At 40.8% G+C, this 16,290-nt stretch overlaps 1 protein-coding gene across 1 annotated transcript in view; it reads left to right on the forward strand.

Moving 5' to 3' along the window:
- The window catches only part of IPO7 (importin 7), a 63,083-nt gene extending 47,284 nt beyond the window's left edge, over positions 1 to 15,799 (forward strand). The window contains exons 18-25 of the mRNA XM_049780995.1: positions 41 to 166; positions 545 to 642; positions 3,172 to 3,267; positions 7,220 to 7,440; positions 7,530 to 7,735; positions 10,140 to 10,346; positions 11,750 to 11,866; positions 13,696 to 15,799. Of these exons, the coding sequence (XP_049636952.1) occupies positions 41 to 166; positions 545 to 642; positions 3,172 to 3,267; positions 7,220 to 7,440; positions 7,530 to 7,735; positions 10,140 to 10,346; positions 11,750 to 11,866; positions 13,696 to 13,793 (1,169 nt within the window). The 3' untranslated portion in view covers positions 13,794 to 15,799. The remainder of the gene's footprint in view (positions 1 to 40; positions 167 to 544; positions 643 to 3,171; positions 3,268 to 7,219; positions 7,441 to 7,529; positions 7,736 to 10,139; positions 10,347 to 11,749; positions 11,867 to 13,695) is intronic.
- Positions 15,800 to 16,290: the final 491 nt, after the last annotated feature.

Below are 16,290 nucleotides of genomic sequence, written 5' to 3' on the forward strand. Positions count from 1 at the left end.
ACCATCAAACACTGTCATAATGACTCATATTTTCTTTTAGAATTTTATGAAGAAATCTTCTCTCTAGCACATAGTTTGACATGTCAACAAGTGTCTCCACAGATGTGGCAGTTGCTACCTTTGGTATTTGAAGTTTTTCAGCAAGATGGCTTTGATTACTTTACAGGTAAGTCATTGTTGAAATACTGATGAATCCCCTCAGTTTTTCATTTTTTATATATCAGCTGATCACAACGCCCCATTGTTTGATATGGTTAATAGTAGCTAAATCTCAAAGGTATCTCATGGCATTTATTTTCATTAAATATCTTTGTTTAGTTTCTGCTTCATATATTATCATTGCCATCCACCTGCTTTTTATCAGTCATCTATAATTCTTGTATTTAATAAATGTAAAGGAGTTAACTATAAATGTTTATATAGTCATATGAGTATACTTTAAAAGTGAATATCAACAGCAAAACCATGTATGTGTTCTAATTTGATATTTCAGAAAAATCAATTATAGTTACTTAAGTTACTTAACTGAACTTTATTAATACAGATATGATGCCTCTACTTCATAATTATGTAACAGTCGACACAGACACACTTCTATCTGATACCAAGTATCTTGAAATGATATACAGTATGTGCAAAAAGGTAGGTCTTTTTTTAGATATATTAGAACATGGCTTGAGTTTTTTTGCTATAAAAAGACTGATATCAGTACTGGGAATAAGGTCCAGTGATACCACAGTGAGGATGAACATATTTCAGTCTGATAGTAGTTGGGGGTGGTCTGGAGTAATAACACAATGGGTAGACAGTTTGCCTTGCATGTGACCAACATTCCATATAGTTCCCTAAGCCTGCAATGAATGATTTCTGAGTGCCACCAGGTTGTAAGACCCTCCCCCCCCCAAAAAAAAAGTTGAGGGGATTACATGAAGTTTAAATAAATCAGAAGGAAAATGGAAGATTTTGAACTATGTTGTACAGTAAGGTCATAAAATGGTTGAATGGGCAAAATATGAGTCAAAATTAACATTGAATTGACAATAAGACCTGCATAAAAGATAATGGGGAAGAATTTTGGGTTTATTAGGTGTTTGGTGCACATGAGATAATATGGCTTTACTTGCATGCACTGACCTGGGTTTGAGCTAGTCACCATACATATGATCCCCACGCATCTTCAGGAATATTCCCATGTGGTGTGCATTCTTACTCCAACCCCTTGCACTGCCAAGAGTAATTCCTGAGCACAGGGCTAGGAATATCCCTGAACCATCACTGGGTATGATTCAAACCCCCTCCCCCCCCCAAAAAAAACAAACCCCACTTAGAAACTTCTGAGATTATAGGAATATATAGATGTGGGGAGGGATGCCGGCCAGCCAGGTTTCTCCTGGCTCTGCATTCAGGAATCACTCCTGGCGGGCTTGTGGGACCATATGGATGTCAGGAATTGAACGTGGGTTGGCCACCTGCAAGCAAACACCCTACCTGCTATGCTATCTTTCTAGCCCAAATGTTTTATGAAGAAGATTCTTGGCATCTATGTCTATAGAGAGATGATAAAAGATTATCTAGATAATTATTTGGTGAGTAGTTGAGACTGTAAAATCTGAGGATTTTGTTTTAGGACTATGCTCAATGGCTTTCAGGGACTACTCAAAGCCAACTGTGTGGTACCCAGTACTAAAAGGAGGTTGGTTGCATGAAAGGCAAACTTTGTCATAATCTTTGTATAATCTGTCAGGCCTCTCTACTACTTTGTTGTTGTTGTTTTGGGTCACACTCAGCAGTGCTCAGGGATTACTCCTGGCTCTACAGTCAGAAGTCACTCTTGGCAGGCTCAAGGGACCATATAGGATGCCGAGATTCGAACCACCGTCCTCCTGCATACAAGGCAAACATCCATGCTATCTCTCCAGCCCCCTCTACCACGTTTTATAAGATGTTTTTGGTCACCAGGATACTTACACCATGTCAACATAATGGCTTTTTGGGGCTGGGGGCACACTTAGTGATGCTCAGGGGTTACTCCTGGCTGTGCACTCAGAAATTGCTCCTGGCTTTGAGGGACAATATGGGATGCTGGGGATTGAACCCAGGTCCGTCCTGGGTCAGCCGTGTGCAAGGCAAACATTACTGCTGTGCTATTGCTCCAGCCCCAATATACTGGCTTTTTAAAAAATTGTGTTAGCTAGCATTTCTCAACCGATTTGTGTCTGGGACACAATATAAACCTAGGCAGCCACAAATGAACCCTTGTTTTGGGGCGAGGGGAGCAAAATTAGAAAAAGACGAGACACTGAACTGTAGACCAACATCAGTATGCTTCAATATAACAAATGATTAACTTCATATCTTTAATTGCCCAGACTACTCTACAGTTAATATTATATACTACCATATATACTTGAGTATAAGTTGACCCCCCCCTAATTTTACCTCCAAACCTGGGAAAACTTAGTGACTTGAGTACAAGCCGAGGTGGAAAATGCAGCAGCCACTGGTAAATTTCAAAAATAAAAGTATATACCCAAAATAGTAATTGAGGAATCAGTAGGTTAAATGGTTTTCAATATTTATTGCTAAAGAAAACTAAACTAGCAACATTAACAGTACAAAACCCCTGATTATAAGGATTCAGGATTTATAAACATTTATTTACGTGACTTTACTGCCTTAAATGGGTTTTTCAAATGTGGCTTAAATAGTTCAGTTCAGCTGCCTTCCTCTCCAGCTCAGCCCCGACTTGTGGACTGAGCTGAAGCCCCATCCAGCAGAAGGCAGAAGATGAATGGAGTATGAGCCGAGTACGGGATTTTCAGCACAAATTTTTTTTTTGGAAAATTCGGCTTATACTTGAGTATACATGTTAATGAGAATATCTTAAGTCTTCCAGAGACTGTGGACAGGGGGTGGCTTTCATTAAAAATTTTAAGATGAGGGGCCGGAGCAATAGCACATTGCATTCAGCCAACCAGGATGTACCTGGGCTTGATTCATAGCATCCCATATGGTCCCCCCAAGCCTGCCAGGAATGACGTAAGAGCTCAGAGCTAGCAGTAATTACCCCTGAGAGCCGCCGGGTGTGACCCAAAAACCAAAATAAAGATAATACTAAAGATTTTAAAATGAGTGTATATTGAATCTTGAAATGTATGTTTCTATGATCAGGTTCTTACAGGAGTTGCAGGAGAAGATGCTGAGTGTCATGCGGCAAAATTGTTAGAAGTTATCATTTTACAATGCAAAGGACGTGGCATTGACCAGGTCAGTAAAAATGATTCATATTAGGAGGCTATAGAAAAATCTGTAACATCTTTCCATAATGAAGCATTTTCATGGTTCATGTTTAGCATCATAATTACGGTTTTTTTTGTGTTTTGTTTGTTTGTTTTTGGGTTTTTTTTTTTGGTTTTTTTTTTTTTTTGGTTTTTGGGCCACACCCGGTAACGCTCAGGGGTTACTCCTGGCTATGTGCTCAGAAGTTGCTCCTGGCTTGGAGGACCATATGGGACACCGGGGGATCGAACCGCGGTCCGCCCAAGGCTAGCGCTGGCAAGGCAGGCACCTTACCTTTAGCGCCACCGCCCGGCCCCCTTTTTTTGGTTTTTGGGCCACACCCAGCAGTGCTCAGGGGTTACTCCTGGCTGTCTGCTCAGAAATAGCTCCTGGCAGGCACAGGGACCATATAGGACACTGGGATTCAAACCAACCACCTTTGGTCCTGGATTGGCTGCTTGCAAGGTAAACGCCACTGTGCTATCTTTCTGGGCCCATAATTGTGTTATATTAATAAGGAACTTTAAACACTTTATAATTGAATCATCGTTAGATACATAGTGCATAGTTGTTCATGATTGAGTTTCAGTCATTCAGTGTCCAACAACCTTCACCATTGAACATTTCCTATCACCCATGTCCCCAGTTTCCATCCTCCCACTACCTTTTCCCTGTGCCTGTCACTGTGGCAGATATTTTTCTTCTGTCAGTATGTCTCTTGTCCTTTTTTTTTCTTTCAGACACTGTGGTTTTCAATGTATTTTTATTTTATCTTGGAGGAGGTTGGGCCATATTTGGCAGTGCTTGGGATTACTCTTGACAGGTTTGGGGGGAACCATATGGGATGTCAGGGATTGAACCTGGGTCTGCCACATTCAAGGCAAGCATCCATAGCAAGGTTTTGGTTTTGGGTCACTCCTGGCTCTGCGCTGAGAAATAGCTCTCAGCAAGCAAGGCAAGCGCCCTACTGCTGTGTTATCTCTCTGGCCCTAGCATGGATATTTTAATGTTTATGGAAATTTGAAAAGTATCACTACTATGGGCCCGGAGAGATGGCACAGCGGTGTTTGCCTTGCAAGCAGCCGATCCAGGACCAAAGGTGGTAGGTTCGAATCCCGGTGTCCCATATGGTCCCCCGTGCCTGCCAGGAGCTATTTCTGAGCAGACAGCCAGGAGTAACCCCTGAGCAACGCCGGGTGTGGCCCAAAATCCAAAACAAAAAAAAAAAGAAAAGTATCACTACATTTTTTCTCATCTAATGTAAGTTTTAATTATAAGATTTTTTTTTTTTTTTTTTTGGTTTTTGGGCCACACCCGGCGATGCTCAGTGGGTTACTCCTGGCTGTCTGCTCAGAAGTAGCTCCTGGCAGGCACGGGGGACCATATGGGACACTGGGATTTGAACCAACCACCTTTGGTCCTTGATCGGCTGCTTGTAAGGCAAACGCCGCTGTGCTTTCTCTCCAGGCCCAATTATAAGATTTTTTAAAATAGTCATTTTGGGCCCGGAGAGATAGCACAGCGCCTTTTGCCTTGCAATCAGCCGATCCAGGACCAAAGGTGGTTGGTTCGAATCCTGGTGTCCCATATGGTCCCGCGTGCTTGCCAGGAGCTATTTCTGAGCAGACAGCCAGGAGTAACCCCTGAACACCGCTGGGTGTGGCCCAAAAACCAAAAAAAAAAAGGAGACATTTTGATTTTTTGTTTTGGACCACACTGGACTATGCTGTTTACCATTGGCTCTATGCTCAAGGATCACTATTCACATTGGCTCAAGGCACCATATAGGATTCTGGGGAAAGTGCCTAATCCATTGTACTATCATAATTTGCCATAAAATTGTCCAGTAAGACAAACTTAAATTTACTTAAGTTATAGGGTTTATTAAATTGCCTCAAAAATATTAATCATAAAGAAATAGAGGCAGGAATGATAGTTCAGGTATTTCTTTCCATGCACATGACTAACCCAGGTTTGATGATTTCTGAGAAATACCCAATGTTGTCTCAGAACTACCCCTGAATGTGTATCAGAAACAAAACAAGGGGCTGGAGCAGTGGCGCAAGTCGTGGGATGTTTGCCTTGCATGTGATGACACAGGACCGACCGCAGTTTATTACCCCGGTGTCCTATATGGTCCCCTAAGCCAGGGCTGAATCCTGAGTGTATAGCTAGGACTAACCCTTGAGCGTCACTAGGTGTGCACCCCCTCCCCCCAGAAAAGAACAGTAACCAGTATTGACAATGATGTGTTGAAAGAGGGACCCTAATTCACTGCTGGTGGAAATGTTGAATAGTTCAGCTTTTGGGGAGACAATGTGGACATTATTAATGGAGTGCAATTAATAAGCAGAGTGAATTTGGGCAATAGCAATAATACAGTGGGAGGACACTTACCTTGCATGGTTTAATTTGTGGTATCCATATGGTCCCCTGAACACTGCCTGGAGTAATTTAGCCCAGAGCCAGGAATATCCCCTGAGCACTGCTAGGTGTAGCCCATAAATAAAAACAAAAAAATTTATTGAAAAGTGAAGTCATGCGATATGTTGCTTTGTGGATGCATCTGGAGAGAATCATGTGTAAAATCAAACAGAAGAGAGCAGACTCAGAATGATCTCTCACAGGAAATACAATGAAATTTTCTGAGGGAATATCAGATACCTAAAGGCAGTAGAAAAGAAGAGGAAGAGAACTGTTCTTCAGTAGAAAGCTTGCTAAAAGTTAGGGAAATGATGGCCACAGAGGTGGGGTGGGTGGGGGAACTGGGGACATTGTTGGAGGGTGGTAGATTGATCATGGATTGATCATGGAGCACTGTATTGCCTACAGTTCAATCATGATGGTCTTTGTAAGTTTGTAATTGACGAAGGAATGTTTCTTTTGGTAAACCGTGCCACTTGAGTTACTCCTGGCTCTCCACTCAGGCTTGGGACCATATGGGATGCTGGGAATCTAACCAGATTCCGTCCAGGGTTGCCCGCGTGCAAGGCAAATGCCCTTACCACTGTGTTATCCCTCCAGCCCCAGGATGAAATAATCTTTTTTTTTTGGGGGGGGGGCCATACCCAGCGTTGCTCAGGGGTTACTCCTGGCTGTCTGTTCAGAAATAGCTCCTGGCAGGCACAGGGGACCATATGGGACACCGGGATTCGAACCAACCACCTTTGGTCCTTGATCGGCTGCTTGCAAGGCAAACACCGCTGTCCTATCTCTCCGGGCCCCAGGATGAAATATTCTTTTTTTTTTTTTTTTTTTTTTTTGGGTTTTTGGGCCACACCCGGTAACGCTCAGGGGTTACTCCTGGCTATGCGCTCAGAAGTTGCTCCTGGCTTGGGGGACCATACGGGACACCGGGGGATCGAACCGGCCCAGGTTTCGCACTGAGTAAAGTAAACAGAAATATAAACAATTATAAGATACTTTATCATTTCATAATAACATAATTATAAAATAATTTTTGTGTCTATTTGGTTCCTATTCATGAGAATTACTTTATATATAGTCAGTATAGGCACAGAGTTTTTTTTTTAACATTTTCTTTTTATTTTTTTTATTTTTGGGCCACACCCGGTAATGCTCAGGGGTTACTCCTGGCTATGTGCTCAGAAGTTGCTCCTGGCTTGGGGGACCATATGGGACACCGGGGGATCGAACCGCGGTCCGTCCAAGGCTAGCGCAGGCAAGGCAGGCACCTTACCTTCAGCGCCACCGCCCGGCCCCTGATGAAATATTCTTAATGCATGGGTGACATTGTTTTGAGATACTGTTTCTCAATAAAGGCTTAACCATTTTCCCAAATTGTATTTCTAACTAAAATATATCAGCAAATAAAATACATAAGAGTTTCTAATGGGGGAAGGGTTAATTGATATATATTTGTTAATATTGGTGAAATACTATTATAGTTTTTGAATTTATTTGTACTCATTCTGTACAGTGCATTCCTTTATTTGTGGAAGCAGCTCTAGAGAGACTGACAAGAGAAGTAAAGACAAGTGAACTTCGAACAATGTGCCTGCAAGTTGCCATTGCAGCTTTGTATTATAACCCACATCTGCTTCTCAACACCTTAGAAAATCTTCGTTTCCCTAATAATGTTGAGCCAGTCACAAATCATTTTATTACTCAGTGGCTTAATGATGTTGACTGTTTTCTGGGGTGAGTGACATGATTTGGATTTTTATTTAACTTTATAGGAAATTCTGTTCATGTAAAAGGGGAAAATTTATTTATTGTGTATTTTTTAGGCTTCATGACAGAAAGATGTGTGTTCTGGGCCTGTGTGCTCTCATTGACATGGAACAGATACCACAAGTTTTAAATCAGGTTTCTGGACAGATTTTGCCAGCATTTATCCTTTTATTTAATGGATTAAAAAGAGCATATGCCTGCCATGCAGAACATGAGAATGACAGTGATGATGATGATGAAGCTGAAGATGATGATGAAACAGGTAAAGGATTTATGAGAGGAAACTTAGACATAACTTTGAATGTGAGCTAAGGCATTTAACTGAATGTGATCCATCTGAGTCAATGTGAATATTGTGTGTTCCACATAACATTGCTGGGTGTACTCAGTGGCACCTCTCCATGTCTTTCTCTGAAAATAAAAAGTAACATTATAGGGGCTGGGTAGGTGGCGCTGGAGGTAAGGTGTCTGCCTTGCAAGCACTAGCCAAGGAAGGACCGAGGTTCGATCCCCCGGTGTCCCATATGGTCCCCCCAAGCCAGGGGCGATTTCTGAACACATAGCCAGGAGTAACCCCTGAGTGTCAAACGGGTGTGGCCCAAAAACAAACAAAAAAAAGTAACATTATAGAAAAGGTATCCCCCCCAAAATGTATGGTAGTAGTCATACTGGTTTTGTTTTTGTGTCACTACTGGCCACACTCAAGGGTTACTCCTTGCTCTTCGCTGAGAGGGACCATAGGGGATGCCGGAAATCAAACCAGGTTCTGTCTTGGGATGGCTGCGTGCAAGGCAAACACTCTACTGCTGTGCTATCACTCCGGCCCCTAGTCATGCTGTTTTATTAGGCGGGTGACGAGTTGCAAAGTCCACTTAAATTACAGTGCAAGATTCTTGAAGATAATCAGCTATGGCTTTGATAGGTAACTCAGTTTGAGGCATTCACAAACTTAGCATCAGCAGATCATCCTGGCTGGAGGGACAGTTCAGAAGATAACACACTTGCCTTGTAATACATCCAACCCAGGGCCCGGAGAGATAGCACAGTGGCGTTTGCCTTGCAAGCGGCCAATCCAGGACCAAAGGTGGTTGGTTCGAATCCCGGTGTCCCATATTGTCCCCCGTGCCTGCCAGGAGCTATTTCTGAGCAGACAGCCAGGAGTAACCCCTGAGCACCACCGAGTGTGACCCCCCCAAAAAAATACTTCCAACCTAGGTTTGATTCCCCAGCATCATCGGGTATGACTCCCGAGCAGAGCCAGAAGTAATTGCTGAGCACTGCTGTGCTTATAGAATGAATATATACACACTTAAAAGAAAAAAAATTAAGGGTAAAACAACAGTTCAAGAGACTAGTTCGATGCATGCTTCGCCTGCTAGAAATCTGGGTTTGATTACTGGTATAGGCAACAAACCTATCCTGTTTGTTATAACCAAAAAATCATGAAAATTGAAATGTTTCAACACAATAAAATTAATTTGGCTAGTATAAAGTATTGTGACTGGAGAGCTAGGCTAGGCTTTAAGATGCTTTATTTGCATGCTGCTATTTAGTTACACTAAATAGACCTTGGTTTTGATTCTCAGTTCTGGGGCAAAAAATTTCATTTTACTATTGTGAATTGGTTTGATGTGGATCAAAAAGTGAAAGCGCATAGAGTACCAATACATTTTTTTTTTTTTTTTTTTTTTTTTTTGGTTTTTGGGTCACACCCGGCGGTGCTCAGGGTTACTCCTGGCTGTCTGCTCAGAAATAGCTCCTGGCAGGCACGGGGGACCATATGGGACACCGGGATTGGAACCAACCACCTTTGTTCCTGAATCGGCTGCTTGCAAGGCAAACGCCGCTGTGCTATCTCTCCGGGCCCACCAATACATTTTTTTACACTTGTAGACTATCAATACTAAAAGTCTGGTTTGGAAGTCGGATAATCCAAACCATGACATGGCGCGGGATACTGAAAGGGCTAGAGAAAACGCTTTGAGTAGCAATGGGCAAAAGAAGAGAGGGAGAAAAGTAGAAGAAAAACATTGCCTTTATTACTATACATCTCCTGAAGTCTGAGGGAAGGGGGAGGAGAAGGAGAGAAGAGAGATCAGTGGTAGCCTGGAGGAGGAGTAAGAAACCTTTAGCTCTGATTTGAGAGAAAGGAGGAGCAAAATGCATCTTGCTGATGCTACATATCAGGCCCAGCTGGCAGGTTTTGCTCCCTTATTAGCCTGGGCTCTCCTTCCTCACCTGTTTGTGTCCTTGGGGGTGGGAGCATTATTCCTTTAAATACATAAACACTGTGTTTGATAGGTCCAGTCTCAATCCTCAGCCTACAAAAATCTTTTGAGTAAACACTGGGAGATCACTTTTGGTGCAAATGCTCCCCTTTCATTCCCAAAAGAGTTAATTTCTGTGAGAATTGTTCTATTAAATGTGCATCTGAACAATATTTCTGGAACTATTTCTTGAAAAGATTTGAATTCAGGATTTAGAGAGATAACAGTACAGTGGGTAGTATATATGCCTTGCATGAGGACAATCCTGATTTAATCACCACCCCACTGCCAGAAGAAATTCCTGAGCTCTGAGCTAGGAGTAACCCCTGAGCATTGCTGCATGTGACCGAAAATTAATAGTTTACTATTAATAACAGTACCCACTTTATCACTTGGCAGAAGAATTGGGTAGTGATGAAGATGACATTGATGAAGATGGGCAAGAATATTTAGAGATTCTGGCTAAGCAAGCAGGTGAAGATGGAGATGATGAAGACTGGGAAGAAGATGATGCTGAAGAAACTGCTCTGGAAGGCTATTCCACTATCATTGATGATGAAGATAACCCTGTTGATGAGTATCAGATATTTAAAGCTATATTTCAAAGTAAGTCAACTTAATGTATGTAATTCAGATAATTATGGTTCATTTCCCTGATACAATTTGTTTTTGGATCTGCATTAGAGAAACTCAACTTCCTTTCAAAGCACTGTAGCTATGGATGTCACAAAATGTTTCTCCCTGCATATAAGACAAGTTTGTAGGGGTCAAAGAGATAGCCCAGTGATAGAGTGTTTGCTTTGCATTCCATATGGTCCCCTGTGCACTGCCAGGTGTGGCCCCCCAAAAAAAAAACAAAAACAAAAAGATAAGTTTGTAGCTTGCTCTTCAAGCCTCTGTTTTCTGTATTCTTTTTGTTTTGGTTTTTGCACCACTCTTGTGGGGCTCAGTTTTTGGTTCACTCCTGAGTTCTTACATCTGGGCAGGCTCAGGGGACCATACATGTCTCCATCAAACCTGAGTTAGCCATTTGCAAAGCAAATTCCCTATTTGTGTTCTTTCTTCAATGTATACCTTGTTTGCACAGAGCAAGGAACAGCCTTTGAGCACTACTGAGTATGATAATAAAAAAAATAATTATAGGGGCCGGAGAGATAGCATGGACGTAAGGCGTTTGCCTTTCATGCAGGAGGTCATCAGTTCGAATCCCGGCGTCCCATATGGTCCCCCGTGCCTGCCAGGAGCAATTTCTGAGCATGGAGCCAGGAATAACCCTTGAGCACTGCCGGGTATGACCCAAAAACCAAAAAAAAAAAAAATTATAAGTCAGTTAAAAAATAATAGACTTGGGGGGGGTCAGAGAGATAGCATGGAGGTAGGGCATTTGCCTTTCATGCAGAAGGACGGTGGTTCAAATCCCGGCATCCCATATGGTCCCCCGTGCCTGCCAGGAGCGATTTCAGAGCGTGGAGCCAGGAGTGACCCAAAAACAAAACAATACAAACAAAAAAAAACATTAATAAAATGGGAGATGGGGGTGGGCGGAGTAACTTCACAGTGGGTAGGGCGTTTTCCTTGCACATGACCAACACAGACAGGTTTGATTCCCAGTATTCCATATGGTGTCCTGTGCAGAGCCAGGAATAACCCAAAAACCAAAACAAATAAAAAAAATAATAAAATTGGGCTTTTCCTCTATTTTTTGTCTCAGAAGAAACTCAAATAATTATTGGAGAGAATATGAAATAGACCAGAATTTTAGTACTGGAGGTGCAGCAGACTAATTAAAATAGAAAACAAGTAAGTCTAATGCCAGAGTGATGGCATAGCGGTATGGCATTTGTCTTGCACACTCCTGACCCGGGTTAGACCCTAGACATCGAATACAGTTCTGTGAGCCTCCAGGAGTGCAGAGCCAGGAGTAACCCCTGTGCGCTGCCTGGTGTGGCCCAAAAACAAAAGAGAGAAAATAACAATTAAGTTTATCTTCTTGCCTGTTTCCTTCTCAGCTATACAGAATCGTAATCCTGTATGGTATCAGGCCCTGACTCATGGTCTTAATGAAGAACAAAGAAAACAGTTACAGGATATAGCAACTCTAGCTGATCAAAGAAGAGCAGCCCATGGTATGTTTGTTAATTGACCACAATTCTAATTCATTTAATGACTTGATGATAGCTTTACATTTTTAAATTAAGTAAGTTGACTTATGAAAATATAGTTCTAGGTAATATAAATTTATTATTATTATCAAGACCATTGTGATCTACAAAATCCTTCATAGTTGAATTTCAGATTCAACCGTCAGCCATTCCCACCACCAGTGTTGACCTCCCTCCACCAATAAACCCAGAGTGCATTCTATACTACCACCCACTGCTCCCTGGCCTGTCAGTATAATAGGCCCTTTAAGTTTAAATTGTTATAGTTTAGGTCTCTTGACTTTGGCTTGAATATTTAATTCTGTCATTTTTTCTTCACCGATGCATTTGAGACCACTTGGCCCCTGGTCCCCAGAATTTTCTTTTTTTCTTAGTTCTATAGAATAATGTAGAAAACAAAGCAATCCATGTCCCAAGGTTTCTATGAAAAACATAGGAGCTCCGTTTAAAAAGATAAGAAATTGGGGCTGGAGAGATATCGTGGAGGTAAGGCATTTGCCTTGCATGCAGAAGGATGGTGGTTCGAATCCTGGCATCCCATATGGTCCCCCAAGCCTGCCAGGAGCGATTTCTGAGCATAGAGCCAGGAGTAACCCCTGAGTAACCCTGTGACCCAATAAAACAAAATAAAAAGATAAGAAATATTAAAAAAGGGGCCGGAGAGATAGCATGGAGGTAAGGCGTTTGCCTTTCCTGCAGGAGGTCATCTGTTTGAATCCCCACGTCCTATATGGTCCCCCGTGCCTGCCAGGAGCAATTTCTGAGCCTGGAGCCAGGAATAACCTCTGAGCACTGCCGGGTGTGACCCAAAAACCACAAAAAAAGAAAAAAAAAAGAAAAGAAAAAAGGGGTGTGTTAAATGAGTTCTTAAAGGATTAAAATTAGAATTCTGATTTTGGCTATGTTTTATTGATTTTATATATAGTTGGTGACTACTTCTAGTATGTAGTAACTTCAATAAAGTTGATTTCATTCCTGATGCTGCCTTGGTAGTAGAAAATTTTATAACTTTGTAAAGAATTTTAAAGTTATTAATACTGTTGTCATTTATATTATGGAAAAGTATATTACAGAAAATAATCAAATATGGGGCCAGAGCAGTAGCACGGTATGTAGGGCATTTTCCTTGCACGTGGCCAACCCTGGTTTGACCACCGGCATCCCATATGGGTCCCACCAAGTTTGCTAGGATTGATTCCTGAGCAGAGCCAGGAGTAACCCCTGAGTGCTGCTGGGTGTGGCCATAATAACAGAACAGAAACCACAAATATAATGTCTTCTCTTTAAATTTTTCAGGATAGTTTATAGTCTTAAGATTTTTGGGGCGTGGGGGGGTCACACCCGGTAGTGCTCAGGGATTACTCCTGGCTCTATGCTTGGGTATTTAGTTCTGGTCTTTATTTTTTTTCCCACCCAGTGCATCTGAGACCACTTGGCCCCGGCCCCTATCCACTTTTTTTTTCTTTTCTCAATTTGTAGAAAGAATAAAAAGAGGTAAAGCAAGGTGATTTATGTCCTCGGGTTCTATGAAATAGGCAGGAGCTCCTATCTAGAAGATATAAATAAGATTAAATTAAGGGGGGGGTTGGTGTAGCAGTTTTTTTTGTTTGTTTTTTTTTTATAACATATAATGAACTCTTACCTTGCTTTTACTCATTTGGAGGGAGAATAAAAGAGGTGAACTTTGGAACTTCCTGGCTAATTTTCATGGCAAACTTGTTAATGTCTGTTTCTTCTGTCCTCCAAAGAGTAAGGTGATTAAATGATGTTAAACTTTCACATGTGTTTTCTAGAATCCAAAATGATTGAGAAGCATGGAGGATACAAATTCAGTGCTCCGGTTGTGCCAAGTTCTTTCAATTTTGGAGGCCCAGCACCAGGGATGAATTGAGTTGTCACTTACTTTCCTGCTGTGATTGTAGTGAAGAGCTTGTGTTCCTCCTAGTAGCGGTTCCAGAACTGGTTCATGTTATCTACTCTAAACTAATTGATCAATAGATGGACAAAAAACCCAGGAGGTGGGACCTGATCATGCAACTTGGCACTGAAAAAGAAACCAAGAGGGATGGGGAGGGTGGGTATTTGGGGGGGTTATTTTCTTTATTTTTGGAAGAAAGTAAGAGTCTGACTGAAAGAAAGTTCAAGTGACACTGTGGAAATTTGAAACAAGAGGGGATGTCATGAAGGCAGCTTTTCTTTTTCTGCGGAAAAAAATAGGCATGGGCTACAGGACTATTTAAAATGTCTCATTTACAGTATAAGCGCAAAGGTAGATGTAATTTTTACACCTATGAGTATTTGTCTGATTTCTGTCTTTTCCTCACCATTGGAAATCTATTCTTTATGTAAATAAGATAAGGTAATCAATAGCCTTATTCAATCCTCATTTCATTCATCAAAGATTGTTCCTATGTAGGTTATTGGACATTTATTGTAGCACTACATAACTGATTAAAAAAATCTGTAAATGAATTAGCACTTTCATATTGAAACAAGCCTGCTAGCCTATGTATAAAAATAGCAAAATGTTTGCTGTTTATAAAAAGAAGGGATTTAATGGGGAGGGGGGGGCTACATGGGGTAATTCAAGTTATTAATTTAAAATGAACTAGCAATTTTGTACCTGGTGACTTTGTGGTGCACTCACCTCTGATAGTGACTTGAATTCGGTATGTTCAAAGGGGTTAGTGATACTTCATTGCTGCTAAAAGAAATGGCAACTCCCTCGTATCCTGTTTTTTTTTTTCCTTAAAACTCTCAGTGTACAAGTGGATATTTGGATAAAGACTTTACTGTAACAAATGAGAAAAGATGGTATTTGAAGCATGTAAATTGGGTATAAAGTTCTACTCTTAAAGAGTTGGTCAGAGTATGACTAAACAACTATATATAGTGCAATCTATTAAAAGAACTTAATTCGGATATTATGTCTTGATTTGATTGCATTTGCTTAATTATAAAATTTCCCCCTTATTGGCCTGTTTTTAATCCTGTACCTACAAAAAATGTAAGTTTTTAATTAGATATTTACCATCTACTCTCCCCATATCCCTTACCTTTCTTATTGGTTGTGGTATCTGCTCTTACGTAGATATGCTGAAGGCACATGGTTCCCTCCATAAACCACTATTGATACCACTGCAAAAAATAGTCAGTAACAAGACAGTATAGGGAGGCTGGCTGGCTTCCCTCTGTCCTGTCCTGACTGCATGTTCAAAAGTAAGCCTTTATTAATCTTAAAAACATCTATCGGATGAGTCATACATTGGGTTATTTTTTTATATACATGTATACACAAAATATTTCAAATTGAAACATCTCAATGGATTCAAAACTATTAAATGCTGTTGTCTATAACAGACCAGAAAATTTATAACTGTAAAAATGAAACATGCACATATTGATATTTAAAATGCATAATGAAGAAAACCCATTGGTGTTGTGTTTTTCTTGTATGCCAGTAACTAAGCCACTACTGTTGGCAGTGTTTGGTTTTCTATTTTAACACTGAAGGAGTGAAAGCATTTCCTATATTTATGAATTTCCTATGAAAATCTTGGCAAAAATATTGTCTAAAAAAATGTGTGGGTGAAACTGTTAATCAAGTGTGTTTTTACTCCCCGTCCCCCCAAGTTGGACACCATCTGTATACTTTAGGTTGCGTTAGAGGATTTCGTTATTATATAAAAATAAAATTTAATTGAGTTGTATCTATACAACATTGTGTACAGAGGGGAAATAATGAATAGTATGAACCATTTTCGTCTTCCTTTACCTTTTATCCCCCACCTCATACTAGTCTTTTTAAATTTCAGAGTTCACTACTCTTTGATTTGATATTTCCAGTTCTCACCTTGTTACTGAAAAACCCTATGTAATAAAAGTTTTAGTTATTCCATGCACAGTATGACAGTTCTCATTTGCTGAGGTCGTGTTTAAAAAATGTATTTGATATGTCTTTGAGAAATTTTATCTCACCATGTAATTCAAATGATCACCGTTTACAGATATTTGGAGAATAAAATTAGTGTATAAGGCTAGCGCAATAGTACAGTGGCTAGGGTTCCTGCTTGCATGTAGCCAACCCAAGTTTGAACCCCACCCCCCCATATAGTCCCTGAATATTGTCAGGATTGATTTCCTGAGCACTGCTATATGTGGCTCGGTCCTGTTTACCCCCAGGAAACAAAAACTAGACTATATTCAATTGTCAATCAAGTACAGTTATTTTGTAGTTCCTTCCAACTTGACATCAAATTAGGTTTCTGATGAAACTAGATAGATTTTGACTGTCTAAATAAAGTTGGGATTTGGGGGGTGATTTTTCATATTGAACAGAATTTACAAACCTTATACAACTAGTTATGTATAGATCCTTTTTGGGAGGA

This window comes from Suncus etruscus, chromosome 9 (genome assembly GCF_024139225.1).
Source record: "Suncus etruscus isolate mSunEtr1 chromosome 9, mSunEtr1.pri.cur, whole genome shotgun sequence".
Lineage (NCBI taxonomy): Eukaryota > Metazoa > Chordata > Mammalia > Eulipotyphla > Soricidae > Suncus > Suncus etruscus.